Source organism: Oncorhynchus mykiss, chromosome 28 (genome assembly GCF_013265735.2).
Source record: "Oncorhynchus mykiss isolate Arlee chromosome 28, USDA_OmykA_1.1, whole genome shotgun sequence".
In the NCBI taxonomy this organism is placed as follows: domain Eukaryota; kingdom Metazoa; phylum Chordata; class Actinopteri; order Salmoniformes; family Salmonidae; genus Oncorhynchus; species Oncorhynchus mykiss.
The window spans coordinates 14,816,081-14,834,634 of record NC_048592.1 but is presented as its reverse complement, the minus strand read 5'-3'; the positions used below and the strand labels follow the sequence as shown (position 1 = coordinate 14,834,634).

The 18,554-nt window shown below is 42.8% G+C and overlaps 1 protein-coding gene across 17 annotated transcripts in view; it reads right to left on the bottom strand.

Moving 5' to 3' along the window:
* LOC110508614 (adhesion G protein-coupled receptor L2) overlaps positions 1–18,554 on the bottom strand; it is a 107,880-nt gene that overhangs the window by 47,246 nt on the left and 42,080 nt on the right. For 11 of the 17 annotated variants that reach the window (XM_036965913.1, XM_036965915.1, XM_036965912.1 and 8 more), the window contains exons 3-6: positions 9,531–9,744; positions 5,885–5,994; positions 4,806–4,820; positions 2,885–3,688 (exon numbers count right to left, since the gene is read on the bottom strand). In XM_036965913.1, coding sequence (XP_036821808.1) covers positions 2,885–3,688; positions 4,806–4,820; positions 5,885–5,994; positions 9,531–9,744 — 1,143 coding nt within the window. The remainder of the gene's footprint in view (positions 1–2,884; positions 3,689–4,805; positions 4,821–5,884; positions 5,995–9,530; positions 9,745–18,554) is intronic. The other 6 variants (XM_036965901.1, XM_036965903.1, XM_036965905.1 and 3 more) reach the window with 1 other exon arrangement.

Below are 18,554 nucleotides of genomic sequence, written 5' to 3'. Positions count from 1 at the left end.
ATACGCAAGATGGAACAATCTACCGTTCTGCCCTTGAGCAAGGCAGTTAACACCCAACAAATGCTCCACCGATTAAGGCATGCCTCCCCCACCTCTCTGATTCGGGTGGGTTAAAAGCAGAAGACACATTTTTGGTTAAATGCATTCATTTGTGCAAGGTATCCCCTAGCTAGCCGGCCAGCCCACAGAAAGAGCATTGTGTGTTTTGTAGTCGACTTGAGATGCAACTGATTTCCACAATAATCACATGTTGCTACCAACCTTATTATAACGACAAAATGAAACACTTGTTCACAGTGTTATTTAACATAGTAAATCATAGTAATTTGTGGATTTTTCCTTTAATGGACACAATTAGTTCTCTCTCTGCACCTCAAGTGCTTGTTGGTATCAGTGAGAGAGAGAGAGAGAGTCGTTCTTTTAGCACCACACCATCACCCTGCAGAACAGGTTGTTTAATTCCTCTCTGTACTAAACATGAACCATTTACTCTCATGTGCCTACCTGTGCCATTCACAAAAGCCTAGTGGGATCTTGCAGCTGGCATAGCCTTGCTTCTCTATCTGCCTTCCTCTATGCGCAGTTCAATGGTTTCATAAAATTATGTATTCATTATACCTTTATTTAACTAGGCAAGTCAGTTGAGAACAAACTCTTACTTGACGGCCTAGGAACAGTGGGTTAACTGCCTTGTTCAGGGGCAGAATGACAGATTTTTACCTTGTCAGCTCGGGGATTCGTTCTTGCAACCTTTCGGTTACTAGTCCAACGCTCTAACCACTAGGCTACCCTGCCCCCCCCCCCACTTAATGATATGCAGAGGCCAGTTATGAATGCAAATATATACGTTTCAATTCCAGTAGCAGAACTGTAGCTCAAGCAAGGGTTCTTAAACTAAAAAGGGTCAAATAATCAAAAACTGTGTAGGTACTGTGTGGTTGTTCTCATCATTACGTCTATCGCAATGATGCAGCTGAGCCAGCGAGTTTGTTTGCTCGTCTGGCTCTCTGGTCTTTGCGTTTTTCTGTAGCATTAGCTGTGACAACAGAACACGGTGAAGCCCCTTGATTGGAAATGCCCTGCCATGCGGACTCCTCTTCTCTTTTTCCGTGTGGCTGTTATAAGACATTGAGGGTTGTTAATGATAATTCAGTTGGGTAATGACATTTACATTCATCTTACCCTGAGCATCCAAAACGGGCCGTTTGCATGTACATACATGACAGTTCGGCCATGGAGAACTAGCTCATTAGAATTCTACTATTTATTCTGTTCTATTCTACACGGTCTACTTAATTGAGTGCTTTGGTTGGGTTGGGCACACAGAGAGACTCAACCTCTGACCTTCATGGCAAGAGCTCACGGTCACTGTCTGTCTGTCTGCCTGCCTGCCTGCCTGCCTGTCTGTCTGTCTGTCTGTCTGTCTGCCTGTCTGTCTGTCTGCCTGTCTGTCTGCCTGTCTGTCTGCCTGCCTGTCTGTCTGCCTGTCTGTCTGGGCAGATATACATGTAGAGGGAGCAAAGGGAAAACAAACAGATGTGTTGACAGGTGGTCAGCGTGTCCATGGATACGTTGCCCTTAAACACAAGAGGTCGGGGATCAGATTTCACAACCTTAACGTTAATCTAGCCTGGGACCCTCACTCACCGAATATCACTTTGTTTTCAATATCGTTTTACTCCAACTTGAACCCCCCGACGTCAGCCTGGTAGCATGTTCCCCCTACAGTGACTTACACAGTGCTTTAGTGGGGACTTAGCCGAGCTCTCAGTGATAAGGAGGAAGCTGCATCCCAATGTCACGCCAGCATGGTATAGAGTTGATCGTTCCGTGTCGAGTGCAGTGCGTTAGTGGGGACTTAGCCTAGTTTTTAGGGATAAGGAGGCTTCAGGCAGGTAATTAGGCACATTATCACACAGCGTGATGTAGAAGCCCTGTCTGATGACACGCACGTCTGTCTCTCCTCAGACACTTCACAGATTCATTTAAAACCCTACACCGTCTGATAGATATCAATTTCGGCGGATGGTCCTTTATAAAAATGTTTTTCTTCAACAGCGCTCAAGTCACTATTCTAACCTCGTCATCCGGGCCATGATTCACCGGCCTTACCGCCACCTAGCCACACAGCACCTTAACTCTGGGTTTTAACACCAACCCCCACAAAATGATGGAGATTGTCTCAATCCACGGGTAAATGAGGGGCCGTCAACAACACGGTTGATCGGGTAGCCATAGCAACAGATGTCCGAATCAGATCCAAAGGCATGGAAAGGAAAGTGGGGATGGGATAACCTTCTGTCATACCGTGTGCAATATTTCAGAATCCCATTCCGGGGCATTAAAGGGAAGTTCACAAGGCCACTGCTCATAATGGATTGGGATAAGACCTGAGATTAGAGAATTTGATAGGGTCCAAGTGGAGAGGGAGTGCTTGAGCTTGCCTTATGGTAATAAAGGAAGCAAGGCTTTCCAGCGGATGCCTTGTGCCAGACTGCGAAGCCCCCTAAGGGAGTTATACCTCATTCCAAGGTATAACTGTCATTTTCTGTTTACTAATGAGGCCTTTCCCCAGGACCAACCAAACCCCACTATTCTCTGAATCACACCTGTATTGTGTTCAAAATAAACAAATCTGTCATCATGAGACTTATATACTCCCCCCCCCCCCCCCCCCCCACACACACACACACACACACACACACATGAATATGTTCAGCACCTGACAGAAACACAACACAAAGGGCTGTATACTAAACTGAAATATGTGTTTGTAACTGTACAGCAATCATCTATTGAAATTAGGTTTGTGGAATTAAATGTACACATGCAGATCTCAAGTAAGGATTCATCTGAAACAGGCCACACTGTGACTGAGACGTACCGTCAGCAGGGTCTTTCTCCGCGTCAAACTCCAGGTCGTAGCGCAGGATGTAAAAGTTATTCCACACGTACAGCTGGTTATCTCTGGGGTTGTAATCCACAGCAGCGATGTACTGGTACTGGTTGGGGAAGAGGATGTCCGTGTACTCTCCCTGGCTCAGCTTGGTGTTGTAGATGTAGTCGATGTGGCTCTTGGGCGCCTCGCTCTCGTTCTCCTCGTAGGTGGACCGCACCACGTGCAGCACGCCGCACACCATGAAGGCATTGGAGGCGGATCTCTTGTCGTACGCCGTCTCCCAGGTGGCCTCGAAGCGGAGCGTGTATGGGTTGAGCTGTGAGACCACGATGCGCCCGTTGTTCTGCTCCGTGGCGTAGATTACCCACAACCCCCGCTCATCGACAGCGAGGTCTATGTCCGTCTTGCCGCCCCAGCGGTACGGCGAAGTGTCGTGATAGTTGGCGTTGGCCACGATGGCTTCACCGCTCTTGATGCGCGTGCGGAGGTCAAATTTCACAATGTTGCGCGTGCGCTCCTTGTTGAAGAAGATGGCTCCGTCGTAGGCCACGAAGCCGGTGCCGTCGACTCGATGTGGGAGTTTATAGGTGGTAGTCTGGCGGCCATTTTTTAAGTCCTCCAGGGAGTTGTACTCAATCAGAGTGTCGGTGCGGTACGGCGTCCAGGGCATGAAGAAGACCTTGTCTCTGGCCTGCAGGGGGTCTTTACACCACGACCCCGCCTGTTGCTCTGCCTCAAACACAAACGTGGGCTCCCCCACCTCCATCAGGGTCCCGGGACAAATGAAAACTTGTGAGGGAGAGAGAGACAGAAAGATGGGTTTAAGCAAAGAAAACACGCAGAGTATCAACACAAACATTTCTTCAAGGTGTTGCAGTGAGTATAGTTTTCGCTGCTGTCTGAGTAGAGTGTGGGACAAAGACGTGTGGCACTGTCATTGAACTAGTGCCATTGCTTGTGAATAGAGGGGAAAAATAAAAGTGCAGGAGTGGATAAAGGACTTGCTTCTTTATGGAGTCGTTGACTGTGTGGGACAAAAAAAAAGTTAAACAAAAGGAGGAAAAAAACCTGTAAATGCAAGACATGTAAGGGGTGGGAGAGGTAGCTAGGTCTGAAGTGTATACTGGAACTGGTTTTACTTCCAACTTGTGACACTGGCGGTGTAAATGGTCAAACTGCACATGCTTACTGAAAAAGCACACAGAAGACAAAATGATAAAGACTTCACGTCTTGTGGAGAGACCAAATGGCATATTCTGGATGGAGGTGGCAGCAAAGCTGGTATAAAATGACGAGGGTGGAGCTTTTGGGAGAAGACAGGACGACAACAGTAGAGGCTGGAACTCTACGTCATAACAGACAACAACAAAAAAAGAAACCTTTGATGGGTGAGAGGGAGGCCATGGCAAGTGTCCCATTGGAATCCTATGGATTGGTTTTAGATGAGAAAGACCATCACGTGCTATGGGGTGCGATCAAAGGGTATTGCCAAGCAGAACAAGACTAAGCCAGAAGAAAATTCAAAACTTTATTTTAAAAAATAAAAATAATAATGACTCTCATACTTAAGTAGGTAAGCGGGGGGTATCATTCCTAATGTAATCCACCTCATGAGTCAGCGATGATCGCTCTGATAAGATGTCATGTATTCATGTCTGGACCATAAATATCTTTCAATCCTCTAGACTGCTTTAAAAAAAAAATGCCTTTGAAATTCTAATTGTCTCCCAGAGTAGCAATCAACACCCTATCGGGGTTTGGGGCGGGTGTTTTGACTAGAGAGGCAATCAGAAGAGAGGAGACAAGAGGGAGGGGTTGTATTGAACACCACATAACAGGGGTCTGAGGGGGGACGGGGGGGGGGGGGGGGGGGGGGACGGGGGGTAAGACTGGACCACTCATTTACCTTTTTGTTCCACTTCTATTTTAGGCATTGGAAAAGAAAGAAAGCAAAAAAGAAAGAGTGCAAGAGGGAGAGAAAGGTTATCGTGAGTCAACTACCAGGTACACGAGTAGAGAAGGTTAGAGGATATGATCGATAGAGGACCAAGAGATGCCTGTTTTGGGGGAACAAGAAAAAGACTGGGGGAAATAAATAGGACATTATCAGGCCCTATAATATGAAAGCAGTCAGGTTAGGGCTGGAGTCAAACACTGTTTAACAGATCACGATTCCATGCTTTTCTTGCCATCAAAATAATATGTTTTCACCTGGTCACTGACCGCATCGGTAATAATCAGGCCACAGTACTTTCAAATGAGTTGTTTGACATAAAGAAACATTGTAGCGTTTCTGAAATCGCTATTCAGTTTAAAATCAGATTAAATTCTTAGAGAAACAGCAATGTAGTTATTTTTGGCAGTATTGAATGGAGCAGTATATACACAAAAACTTCATGGACACAAATCTAAACTAAATTCCAGAGTCTGCTTCGGGCCAACCACAGAACATAACTTGTTGCTAATGTTACAGGCGAAATTTCCCTAATGAGCCAAAAAATACAATTGCAAGTGAACAATATTGAGTTCCTTCATTAAAGCAGTGCAGCAGCAAACGGAAGAGGGAAAGATCCTAGTGAGACAACTGAGGAACAAGAATGACTGAAACGTAGAAGGAGAGAAAGCATAGAGGTTCATTTGGAAAAGATACAAGAGGGGACGGAACATGTGATGAGAAACGAAGAGGTAAAGCAAAAATATTATTTCAGAAAATACATCTCCACTGAATTACATAACAGAAAAAAGGTTGCATGTTACAAGAGTCTGATTTTTAAAGGAAAAAATAAGTCAATATGACATATGTTTTGGTATCAACTGTATATTGTTTAATAATAGGCTACAAACAAACATTACACACAAGATAACACATAACCCCCCCCCCCCCAACAGGATCCCACTAAATAAGTAATGGTTGTAATAAACCTAGCGATACGTTGAAGAAACATCACATAGTAGCACTGCATAATTAAAAAGGCGAATACTTACTGTATGGGACACACTCATACTGAACCTCTAGATACTTGTAGGTACCAGGGCAGGGGTCAGGGAACACATCGGAGCCAGTCACAACCACACACTGGGTACGGTTATTGCACCTGGGGAAAAGATGGATCACAAACAATTCAGCAATGACACAAACTACTATAACATCCCAGGAGTGGTATTAGGGTGAGAGAGACACATGAATAATACATAGGCACTTCCCTCTTCCCTCCACACACTTATTCAAATCAGGTTTGCAGCATTGCTGTGGTGAAGGATGTAAAAAAAATCCTATTCATCAGAGTAGGGCCTTGATTCAATGTGCTGTACTGTCGACGCCAACGTAACACGTTGAGGGAGGAAGAGAAGAATCATTTGGGGGGAATAAATAAAAGAGAGAAACAGTAAATAGATATAAAGAGAGAGAGAGACACACACACACACACACACAGACGTAAAAAAAATAAAGAGTGGAAGAACTGCGTGAAGAGCTGAAGACCGGTCTGGAGTATATTATGCGATGTTGATGAGAATGTCACCTTATCAGAGCCATGTACCCACTGAGACCACTCACCCACACAGAGAACAATTTAAATTGTACACAACAGGCAGGGTAATTGGCTGTTTCAAGCGGGTCCACCAAAAACACAGAACGCTCACCATTATTTGCTATGGGAGGCTCCCGAGCCTTTGCTATGGGAGTTAGTTATTTGCCTCATAACTTGAGTTGACCTTGGCTATGAAGTAGAATGTGCTACCCTTAAATTAAAACGGTTTCAATTGTGTGTGTTTGTGTTTTGCGAGTGCAACAGAGTGAGAGATGGAGGGGGAAAGGGAGGGAAATAGAATAACTGATTTTGTATAAATATAGGATGAAATTGTCCCCACTTCAATCAAGCTCTCTTGAGACTGAAGGATTGAGACGGCAGCAACAACAGCAGAAGCAAACAGTTATCCATGACAAGTTTTTTTTAATACATTAAAAAAAGCCAAACAAAATAGCGACTTAACAATTTGCAGGCCGGTTTAGTGATAAATATTTGAGAAGGTCAAATGCAAAGTCGTGCAAGTTGGACAGATCTCTCACAGAATCACCGCCGAAGCAAAGAGCCTAGCTGTCCCTCAAAAGCCGAAAAGGACAGCGCTTAGTGTGACAGCCATGAACAAATGAGGTTGTTATCAGACCTGCCACAAAACTTTGCCGTGACCCCGTGACCTTGTAGAAAATCCATGTGTAATACAATTACGTACAGATAAGACACACATGCATAAAGTGCAGTGTTCATTAACCAGTCACTTGCTGCCTATTACAACCTGCATATAAGTATGCGATTTGCATTGAGATATTGGACAATTACTTCCAACTAATGTACGGTCGGTCGGTAGACTAATCATATTCTTTCTCCTATTTCGTCCCATTGTTTGTCTCATTGTTTGTCCCCATCATCAAATGCACAATTGCAGCCGGCACATCATCGTCATCGTCACCATCATCACCACTATTACAATGACTTTAGAGGAGGTTGTCTGGGAGGCAGACAGACAGCGATGTCTGTTATGTGAGCTACACTTATCCACTTCCCTTCGTCAGAAAATAATAATGAAGAAAAATGTCATTATCCCCTGCCCAGGGCTATTACCCTGTCCTACTCTGAGGGAAGAGATTAGTGCTGCATGGGAAAGGGTGAGAAAAACTCTCCAGAACTTCCCCTTCATTCCAAATCCCTGCAATTAATCTGTTAGCTAGCTACAGTCTGTGATTTTTTTTTACTCCAATGACACCAGAAATGACTCATTACCTCCATAATGTGTTAACACTGATTTCTGTCCACTGAAACAGTGATAATTTCACCTATCATCATTTTGTGTTAATCATATTTGTATGTTTTCCCGCTTATGACCAATGGGTTGATGGCGTCTTTGAAATTATTTAAATGCTTAGTAATCCCGCGTGGCTCAGTTATCCCATTTGGCTCAGTAGAGCACGGCGCTTGCAACGCCATGGTTGTGGGTTTGATTCTCACGGGGTCGCTCTGGATAAGATTGTCTGCTAAAAGACAAGCAAATATTTAACATATAAACCCACGGTGACATCCATGGTAACAGACAAATCCTCCACCAGCCTATTTCTCATTTTATGGCGTGTATTTATCTCCATTGTTTAAGCCGGCATCCATTATAACCAGGCTTCAGACTAGCGCATCATCGGGCTGGCTGTTCTGTGGCGTAGACCTGCTGCCTGAACCACCCAGGGTTATTGTATCAATACTCATTATTGTCATGTCTCATTTCCTCTGATCTACTACATTAGAATAACGCACACAAGCTACAGTAGGTTTAGTGGTGTAGAGCAAGATCGGGCTCTGGGCTCTTTACCACCTCCACTGACTCTCCTAAAAGCCTTTGTTAACAGATTAGTTTGAAGTGGAGTTCAGTGGGTTCTAGCCCAGGCAACAATGCAGACATGGGATAAAATACTATTTGATATAATTCCAAACACTTTATCTGGGCTCGATTGAACTTGTCTGATGTAGTAGAACCAATAGAATTGTTGTAAAACCACCCATCTGGACCTCAAAGCAGGCCAGAGAAAATGCTCAAAGCATTTGAAAGATACCACATAGTGTTTGAACCCAGGTTGGCTAAACCAGCACGTGAGCACTAACAGGCAAATCAAGGGACACGGTGAGCATTCTATGTCTTTGTCTCTGTCTGGTCTGTGTGCAACTGCTGAGACAAACACTGCAGTAAATGTAGCGTGACAAGCTAAATATGGGACGTCTTTATTATCTATTCAAGAGCTCATGGGAATTTTTGTGGATGCCGGATGGATAAGGCAGCAGGCAGGACCTATTTCTTAAGGTGGATGACTACATACACTCAGTAGCACACAGGTCAGGGCAGGGTAGCGGCGTGTTTCGGTAGGTGAGCCGGGGTTCTTGCTGACTTATGAAACGTTAATCTGGGGTCCTTTAAATACACACTTCCGGGCCGGGGCCGGCAAAGCAGTCAATTTAAAGTGGTGCGTGCAGCCTAGTGGTAGTATTGCAGCAAAATGTCCTGGGAGAGTGTTACTAATATGAATGGTATTATGAGGGGGGTAGAGGCATTGCACAGGGCTGGGTGCTGGGCTGTGTCAATGCAGTACGAGTGTTGGAACAAAAAACTAATGTTGGAAACAGAGGGATTAAGAAGGAGGTTCATGTGACTCTTTTGAGACGGACAGACTGGCTGGCTGGCTGGTTGAGCAGCTGCAGTGGTCCTGGTGCAGGGATGCATAGAGCATATGGTCTAGGGTTGCTACTAATGACCCCCTGTCCAGTTTTTACGGTCTAGAGTTCCACAACAATACCCACAAAAACATCTGATTATTAAAAAGTCAAGGAAGTGTGGGTAAATTGTCTGTTTTTGGTCAGTTGAAAAGGTAACACAAATGCTAGTCTAGTAATATTAAGGTTACCACCCAAACCAAACCACTTTGTTTTTGATAGAAAACTAGTGGATCCAGAATCACTAGACTGGACTCTAGAATCACATACCACACATCCCTAACTAACTCCAGGTTATATTGTGTAACGAGACCTTTCTGCTCTATTACCTTTGAGATACAATCTTGTAGGCCTTGGGTGAGGTAGCAGTTGACTCTTACCTTTGTGATATGATCTTGTAGGCGTCGGGGAGGTAACAGTTGACGTTCTCCATCTGGAACGGGTCGGCGTCGCAGATCTTGTCGTCGGTGCGGCCGTAGTTCGCCGTCTCGATCATGATGACATCAGCACCGGGGCAGCGGAGATCGATGGCGTATCCTTCGCAGGAGAGCTCTCTCCTGACCAGGCCAAACGGCAGGGCCGCACGACCGAACCCTGGGCGGAAGGGAGGGAGGGATAGAGAGATGAGAGAGAGGGGGGAGGGAGAGAAAGTAAAAAGAGATATTAGGTAAAGTGCTGTACAAAACTGCTATAATATACTGCATTCATAGGAATGGGAGCCAAGAGGAGCCAAAAGTACCCAATAAGATGGAGTCATTTGATATCTTAGGAGGTAGTACAGACTGCAGAGCATCAAAAGACAATCCATTTAATTAGTAACTGCAGATGACTCGCCCAATGTTTACAACGGTTTAAAACAGAAGAATCATAACATACAGTACAACAAGGATGAGGAGAAAGACAGTTAAATTGAATTACCATTTTCTCTAAGGTCTCTTTGTTTCTGGCAAAGACATTTGTATAGTCATTGTATAAAAGTCCATGTAACAACCCAGGAAACAAATTCAAATACACCTAAACACAATACTATAGAACTCAAAATCCCAAACTCTCAATTCCTCCTTCGGGACCATGGTTCGATTAAGTTTGAATGGTTCGTTTCGACAAGGGGGTACAAGCTCCCTCATTTGTTTTTTGTTTCACTCGTTTAGCTTTTCTACCAGTAGAGCAAGAGGCAGAAAAGAGCCGGAATCTCCCAGCAGCAGCATGGAATGTAATTTAATCCATTTTACAGTGTCGATGATAGAAGACACTGAAGAGGAAAAATCCACAGAAAAGGAAAAATGTATATGCGGAGCTCAGCAGATGTGAACACCAGCCAAATATCTGTGCTTTGGGGGAAATTAACTATTTTGATCAGTTTTTGTTCCTCCCTTCAACAAAGTATATTGAAAAGGTTGTTTTTTTACTCTCTTTTTCCCCCGAAAAGCAATAAAACGTCAAGGCATAAATACCATGGAAATGCATATAAAGAGATATTAAAAGAAAGCAGAGGAGAGAGAAAGAAAGAAATAGATCAATTAAAGAAAGAAAATAGGAAGGAAAGAAAGAAAAAAAAACGAACAGGTGTGCAGTTTATTTCGAGACCAATCCCTAAGAAAACACCTCAAGTTCCTGAAATGCAAATGGTGTTCCGTTAAAGGACTAAGTGCAAGGCAGTAGCACTGCATGAGCTGTCAATAATCACTGTTGTCCGCGGCAACAGTCTGCCTCTCTGAGAGGCCAGCTCAGCTGCCATTTGTGTTTTCTGCCACTGCACTACTCTGCTAATTAGTCGCTCTTTTCAGCCTGTTACCTTCTCAGCGCTCCCATTGGCTCCTCTGCATTGTCAAGTAATAACACTAACCACCCCGGGTTTGCTTTGCACCCGCCTGCTAATTGCAACCATACACAACTTGACAGCCAGGGCATGACGCAATTGGCAATTGTTTGAACGAATGGCTCAAAGTTGAAGTGATTTCGGCTCGAAACTCCTACTACCCTGAGACCTCGACCTCGGCTCACATGTCTGTCTATTTGCTTGTCATTCTAGCCTGTAGTGGTACCATGGCCCTGCTCTATTATAATGGTATTCTGTGTAGGTTCCACAAATGTCGCAGACAAACACTGGCGAGTGTCGACAAAGGTTTGGATACCAACGTGGATATAAAGCACCTGTAAGCCAAGAGATGAGAGTTTTTCTGAGACTCGACTGGAAGCATGAGCCACCAAACAAGCTCTCAATAGGAAATGCTTTTTTATGCATGAACCATTTAACAACAGAATGCTATGAGACCACTTCAGATTACAATATATGTGCATTCATAAATATACTAATGATAAACATGTATGCTAATTGGTCTGTGGATTCTGCTTCGTTGAGATGTATGTGCCGTAGTCCAACGAACTGCTATAACTACTGTAACTACCCTGTGCGGCTTCAACTTCACCACAACAACTAATGAACGGGTTTCATGGCCATTCCTCACGGAGGGAGTGACAGCTTTATCACACAGGCAGAGGCTATAGAAAGCAGACAGAGAGAATCATTTTCATGGGGTTGTAAAGTTTCTCAATGGAAAAACTGTCCTTTAGAGTGGACTGTAGCTCACTGTAACTTCCCCTCCCTCCTTTCCCTTCCGTCCAACAGTTAGCTATGGGCCATCTATCAAGGAACTACAGTTTACTGTATGGTCTGATCACACACAGCTGCTGTCAATTGAGGCCTAGCAATTGATTAAGCCTGGGGCTCGCCTGCCTCCTCTTCCCCAATACAGTATAGATCCATCTGGCCATAGGGCAACAGTATATCAATTAAGGGGGAGTATCTTGACTGTTATGGGCGCACACAAGGACAAATTGCCTGGTCTCTCCACTCCCTTCAGATAGCATGGATCTCATTAAAGACTCACTTACCTCTCGGTAATTGGATACGTATCATGAAAAATCCCTTGAAAAAAAGTTGTAATGTTTTGAGAAAATCTTGTTTTGTTTTCTTACAATAGAATGAATTTCCTAAATAATAGAATGAAGTAAAAAGCCATTTCGTTCTGTTTGAAGACTGCACATCATGTTCTTTCAATAACCATTAGTTCAAAGCATTCTTACCTCTTCGGCTGCATTTACACAGGTAGCTTAATTCTTTTCACATCAGATATTTTTCAGAGCTGATCTGATTTGTCAAAAGACCAATTAGTGTAAAGAATTGGTCTGCCTGTGTCAATGAAGTGAACAGATGTGAACAGAATGGAAAACACAGGTACTTTATTTCTAATTTTTATTTAACCTTAATTTAACTAGACAAGTCAGTTAAGACCACATTTTTATTTACAACGACAGCCTACACTGATCAAACCCGGACGACGCTGGGCCCAATCACGGCCGGTTGTGATACAGCCTGGATTTGAACCAGGGTGTCTGTAGTGATGCCTTTAGCACTGAGATGCAGTGCCTTAGACCACTGTGCCACTCGGGCATGACACATTTACAATGTACCCACTTAGATTTGTTTTGGGAACATCACTGTGAATGTTGGAGACTTTTATTAAAAGTTAAATGGGGCAGAGAGGTTTACGCAGGGGGGAGAAACATTTTTGTGTGCGCATGAGTGTCAATGTCTTGAGGAAGTGTGAAAAGCTTTTCATCTCATGGCTCTGTGTAACTTTGTTTGACTTCTCTGTTCCAACTTTGCAGTGGTAGGAAAATAAACTGCCACAGGACACAAGCATGTCGGGCAGCCAGCTGCAGTTCAGAACAGTTCAGAAAACGAAAGGAGAAAGGAGGGAAAATCCATAGCACATCGTGTGTGTGTGTGTGTGTGTGTGTGTGTGTGTTTGTGTGTGAAACAAATAAATAAAAGAACGGAGCAAGACTACCTCTCTCTTCATCGCTCCTTCAGACTAACATTAAATCATCCTACATAAGGCTGGCACAATAACCGTATAATCGCGTAACCGATAATGAATTGCCCAAAGCATAGTTCTGAGATATTGAGCAATAAAGTTTTCACATTCCAGATCTCAGAACTGTTTTCTAGTGAATTATTATTTTGATCACCCATTCTGGTCCTCACCCTAAATGTACCTGAAGTGCAGAGCATCAAAATCCTAAGACATTTGAAAATCTTTTTATTTTTTAATGGGGTGCAATCACAGCTAGAACCTTGTGGCTCTGAAATGTCAATCTGGCTTCAGCCATAAGATTCTATCCGGCACAGTATGTTACATTTATGTCAATAGAAAAGTACAAAAAAAAATGTAATGATTAAATCAAGAGAATACCCTTCTTTCTAGTCACATTTATGAATTCAAATATATGAATTCATGTCCATCACACATTTGTTAAAGCGAAGATGTCAAATACACTATATCCTATGGAGAACTAGCAGCATTGCTAAAGCTTAGCTCCGGATGACTAAAACTGATATATTTTTCTGGTGTCTGACACCCAAAGTATGTAAACTACTTGCTAGTCATCAATAAAACATTTGTAATTTTAGTAAAATAACCCTTCCATGGAGGTTTTCATATCGCTATAGAACTAGTCAAAAACAGCAATGTCTCTCTAAGGACCTTAAACATGCTCTAAGGCACCTGTATTTATTTATTTTTGACTGTAAAGAGCCATTCTTCAGAAAAATTGTGGGAAAAAAATCAAAGTAATTGAAAAAGAGGACCAGAACCTATGATATGAATAATCAAGTACTTGGGAGTCCCAAGGTTATATCTGCAAAATATATGGTTTTGAGATAATCATTTTATTTTTTTTAAGTCCCAGATCTCAGAACTGTTTTTGTGACGTCTTCCTCTTTCATGACAATAAGTATATCACCCTCCATTCAATTATTTTTGATTGACTATCCATCATTGTGTGATTGGACTGCAGATCGAACCATATAGCAGCAAGTTAAAAGGTGTTTGTGCAGATAGAACATTCAGATAATTTACAAAAAAATTACATTATAAACTATATTATTTATTTTTATCTGACATATCTCACATGTAAAGGACCACCTAAAGAGCAACTGTGTTAATGACACAATTTTGACCAAAATGTCAGATATAACCTTCTAGTCCCAAGGTCAAGAATTATTAACAATAACGTGAACAATTTTTTAAAAATCATAATCGCCTTAATCCGTTTATTTTAAGAGGGGGTAGGGATTCAACTTTATTTTCAAGTAGATAGGTTACCCAATAGCAATTATTATTTTTTACATGAAAAGGGTAAAATTGCAATCATTTTACGAGCATAGTCGGAAGAAGCTTCTTTTCCAAAAGTTACAAGCAGCCAAACCTATACATATTTTAGATGGGGGTGTCGTAGATATTTTTCAAAGATGCATTATGATACATTACAAGCTCAAAACAAACAAAAATACAATTATGTATTTAAATTCCATATACGCCACAGTCTTAATCCTACGGCTGCAACCAGCAGGCCAATATATAATATACTCAATAGAATGCGCAATTGAATTGCCATGGAAATCGCTGTATACATTTTCTCTGTGCCATAATTGGCTATGATCCCCTATTCCTGGCCCTGTTGACACGGCGACGCCTTATCAGGCATTCTGGTCAGTGACTGACTGACTGACTGACTGACTGGGGGAAAGAAAATAGGCTTTTCAGATTCCTCCCCCTGGCCAGCCAACGGTAAGCCTGCTATTTGAGCTCAAGTGAGCACAGAGTAGGCAGACGGGGGGCCAATACGGACTCACAATGTGTTGTATTATGGAAGTGTGGAGTCTCTTCTCCTTTTTTCGGGTACGCAGCCTATAATTCACTGGCAACAATCCTTTCCATAATACATATTTTGTTTTCTATCAACACCCTTGAAATTGAAAGTGGCACCACAGCGCAGATGGGTGCATCTGAAAAATACAGGCCCAGCCAGTGGCGCGCTGCCATCGTCTGATGCTTTTAAACCCCTGAGAAAAAAAAGAGAGAAAAAAAATAAAAAGACAATTGAGGTTTGATATAAAGCTATTGGCTTTGGCCAGAGCACCAGACCATGACACACAGTCACAGTTATGTTTAGCCCCTCATCCTAACCCCTCATTTTCCCAGGATTGTTTTGTCCTTTAAGAGGCCTATCCTATCCAACCTTTAACCCCCAAAACTCCCCTCCTCTGCTCTCCACGAGGACTTCAGACTCAGACTGAGGAGCCGCAAGAGTACCGGAATGTTTGATCAGTCTGGCAAAAAGTGGGCCAGTTTTGGGGGGGGGATACAGACAGAGTGGCGAGGGCCGCAAGAGCCTTCACAGACAGACAGACAGAGCACAGCTAGGCGTTGGTTGACGCTTGTCATCCTCCATTAAGGCCTCTTTGATTGGTCTTTGTGGTCGTGGAAACGTCAAACAGCTGCATGCAAATAGCCTGTTCCCCCAGGCTGGCCCCCATTGTTCTGGGCCTAGGCTTGACAGGGACGCTTTCTCCACAGGATAAAGCAGGGTGTAGCCCTTTAGAAGAATAAGAGTGGCCCCACCGCTGACACAGCGTGAGTCCTTCAAAATTGTTTGCCTTTTTTGGTCGTTTTATTCTTCAATATTACTGGTAGCCTATGTCTCGGGAAGAAAGAGGGAATCTTCCAAAGTCAAGCATTCCTCCCAACTGTGCTGGATGCCTCCATAATCTAATATCCGGAGCGAGAGTATAGGGCAAGCGAGCATACAGTATGTTTTCCAAAGATGAAGTCACGATTTTCCAAAGGGAATTAAGAAAAAGGAAAAAAAATCCAAAGCATATTTGAATACTTAACAAGTGTGAACAAAGCGGCTACATGTTTTTTTTTTTTTTTACAAATTCTGCTCTCTTTGTACTCCTCTGCAGTATTTCTAATCTGTTCAATGGAAGTTGTTGATTGCAGGCCAAGGAAGGATTTAAAAAACAATAGGCTGAATTCATTTGGAAATAAAGTACTTGTATGAAGAAAATCACGGTGGCTTCTAAAGGGCACTTGCAATTAACCCCTTCTTTATTAAATAATACTAGTCTCAAATTGTAAACACAACATTCTTAAGCTGACAGAAAATTATTATATTTTGTATAAATATTTCATACAAGTCTCTTTTCATAGCCCTCAGTAGCATACAATAAATAGCATAGCTGCTGGTGTCTGGTAGCATACAATAAATAGCATAGCTGCTAGTGTCTGGTAGCATACAATAAATAGCATAGCTGCTGGTGTCTGGTAGCATACAATAAATAGCATAGCTGCTAGTGTCTGGTAGCATACAATAAATAGCATAGCTGCTGGTGTCTGGTAGCATACAATAAATAGCATAGCTGCTAGTGTCTGGTAGCATACAATAAATAGCATAGCTGCTGGTGTCTGGTAGCATACAATAAATAGCATAGCTGCTGGTGTCTGGTAGCATACAATAAATAGCATAGCTGCTAGTGTCTGGTAGCATACAATAAATAGCATAGCTGCTAGTGTCTGGTAGCATACAATAAATAGCATAGCTGCTGGTGTCTGGTAGCATACAATAAATAGCATAGTTGCTAGTGTCTGGTAGCATACAATAAATAGCATAGCTGCTGGTGTCTGCCATTTTCTATCTGTGATACAATCTCACAAACGCTATCCAAAAGGAAGACACACATTAAAACACATGGGAGTGAGTTGAGAGATGAGGAAGGAGATTTGGGGAGTTGCAAAATAACATCTGCACAGGAGATACTCTGTACAGGCATGACCCCGCTACAACAGGCCCATATTTCATTACAACCACGAAAACTGCAATAATACAATCGACAAGGACATATGGCACCATCTCCCATGACACTCACCCCCTCTCTCTCTTTCCGTCTCTGTTCTAGCTTGCTGGGAATCGTTTCTAAAGACAATGTCAGACAAGACCGCAAAGCAGACCCCAAAGGCTAAACGCTACTTTCCCAGACAAATAACTGCTATCAAACACCTCCAGGTTCCGATATACCGTAAGCATTCTAAAATAGAACCGGATAAGTCACTTAGTCCATTTGTGGTGAAAGCCATCCTCTCAGGAATTTCTCTCTTTAATATGGCTGAAATACAATGGTGGTGCTTCAGGTTCCAAAAATCACTCTTGGTATTCATGACCGTGGCCATTCATCTCCTAGACTGTGTTTTCTATATTTTTTCCCTCTGGAAACAGTGGGTGGGCATTGCAGGAGAGCAGGAGAGCATTACACGCGCGGCATGTTGATGCGTGTCTCATTCTGGAGAACTAAAGGGGAAGGATTTGTCATATCACTGGGACTAAAGCATGATAGAGTCAGGCCCCCCCCCCCGTGGCATCTCTTAAGCGCTTGGAAATATTGGAGATATTGGAGATATTGTATGGGCGTGTGTACATGTGTGTGGCTGAGAGACCCTGTCACGGCAGACGCTCAGGTGGCATTTCTCATCCCCATTTCCCCTCAACCCTATTTTCTCTCTCCTGTTCACAAGCCCAGTTGCTCCAGGCATGCTAACTTGCAAGCCTCCTTTAAATCCCAACCTAAACCTCAAATCCACTTCAAAAGTGACGCACGAGTGAGTGATGCTCCTATTGTCCTTATTTTTACACCAAGCGCCCTTTAGTGCTTAACCTGATCTTGTTGTTGTCTTCAAAGTCAGCAATGGCAAAACATGACAGTTCCAGACAATTTACAAATTCAATGTAGCGTCTAGGCGAAAGACTGTTTTGGTTCTTCAAAGACAGCAGCAGGCTCAACTCAAGCTAAAGACATCCCTCGATGACATCTGATTTTCCAAGCTCTGAGGGAAAGCGAAAGAGTATAACCATAGAACTAAAATTACAAGAATGGGAATTCCCAATCAAGCCAATGGGTCTGTGATGGGTGAAATTCTATTTCTATGTTTATAACTAACAATCTAACATGCCCTGTTTAAACTGAGGTCATCTTCTCTGTCAATGGGACAGCCCTGACCTCTGACCTTTAAGACACATCAAAAGGAAGCCATTTAAGAATGGGGAGCAACATCATTACACAGCTAACGCATTTAATCCTCTGAGGCCAACGCAGGGTCACCCATTAATTAAGCTCTTCATGACAGGGACGACACCATGTTAAAAACATGTCTTAGAAAAATGTCTCCTTTCGTCCATCTTTATCCAAACCAAACGCGTGTTGGATTATTAGAGCTTGGCAAATCAAACGTTTTTTTTGTTTGTTTGTTAAGGAAATAGAAATGGGCAATTCCACAGTGACAGAATTACACTGAGGCTCCCGTTTTTTTTTTTCATTTTAAACAGTGTGCCGAACAAAAACCATGGATTTCAAAGTTTAATGACAACGTTGAAACATTTACACAGTAAATAAATAAAACATGTAGATGCAATGATGCACATTTTAGTAACATAATTACGATAAAATCTCCCTCCGTTTAATTCTGCTACCAAACTTTCTATCTGCACAGTTCTATCTGTAA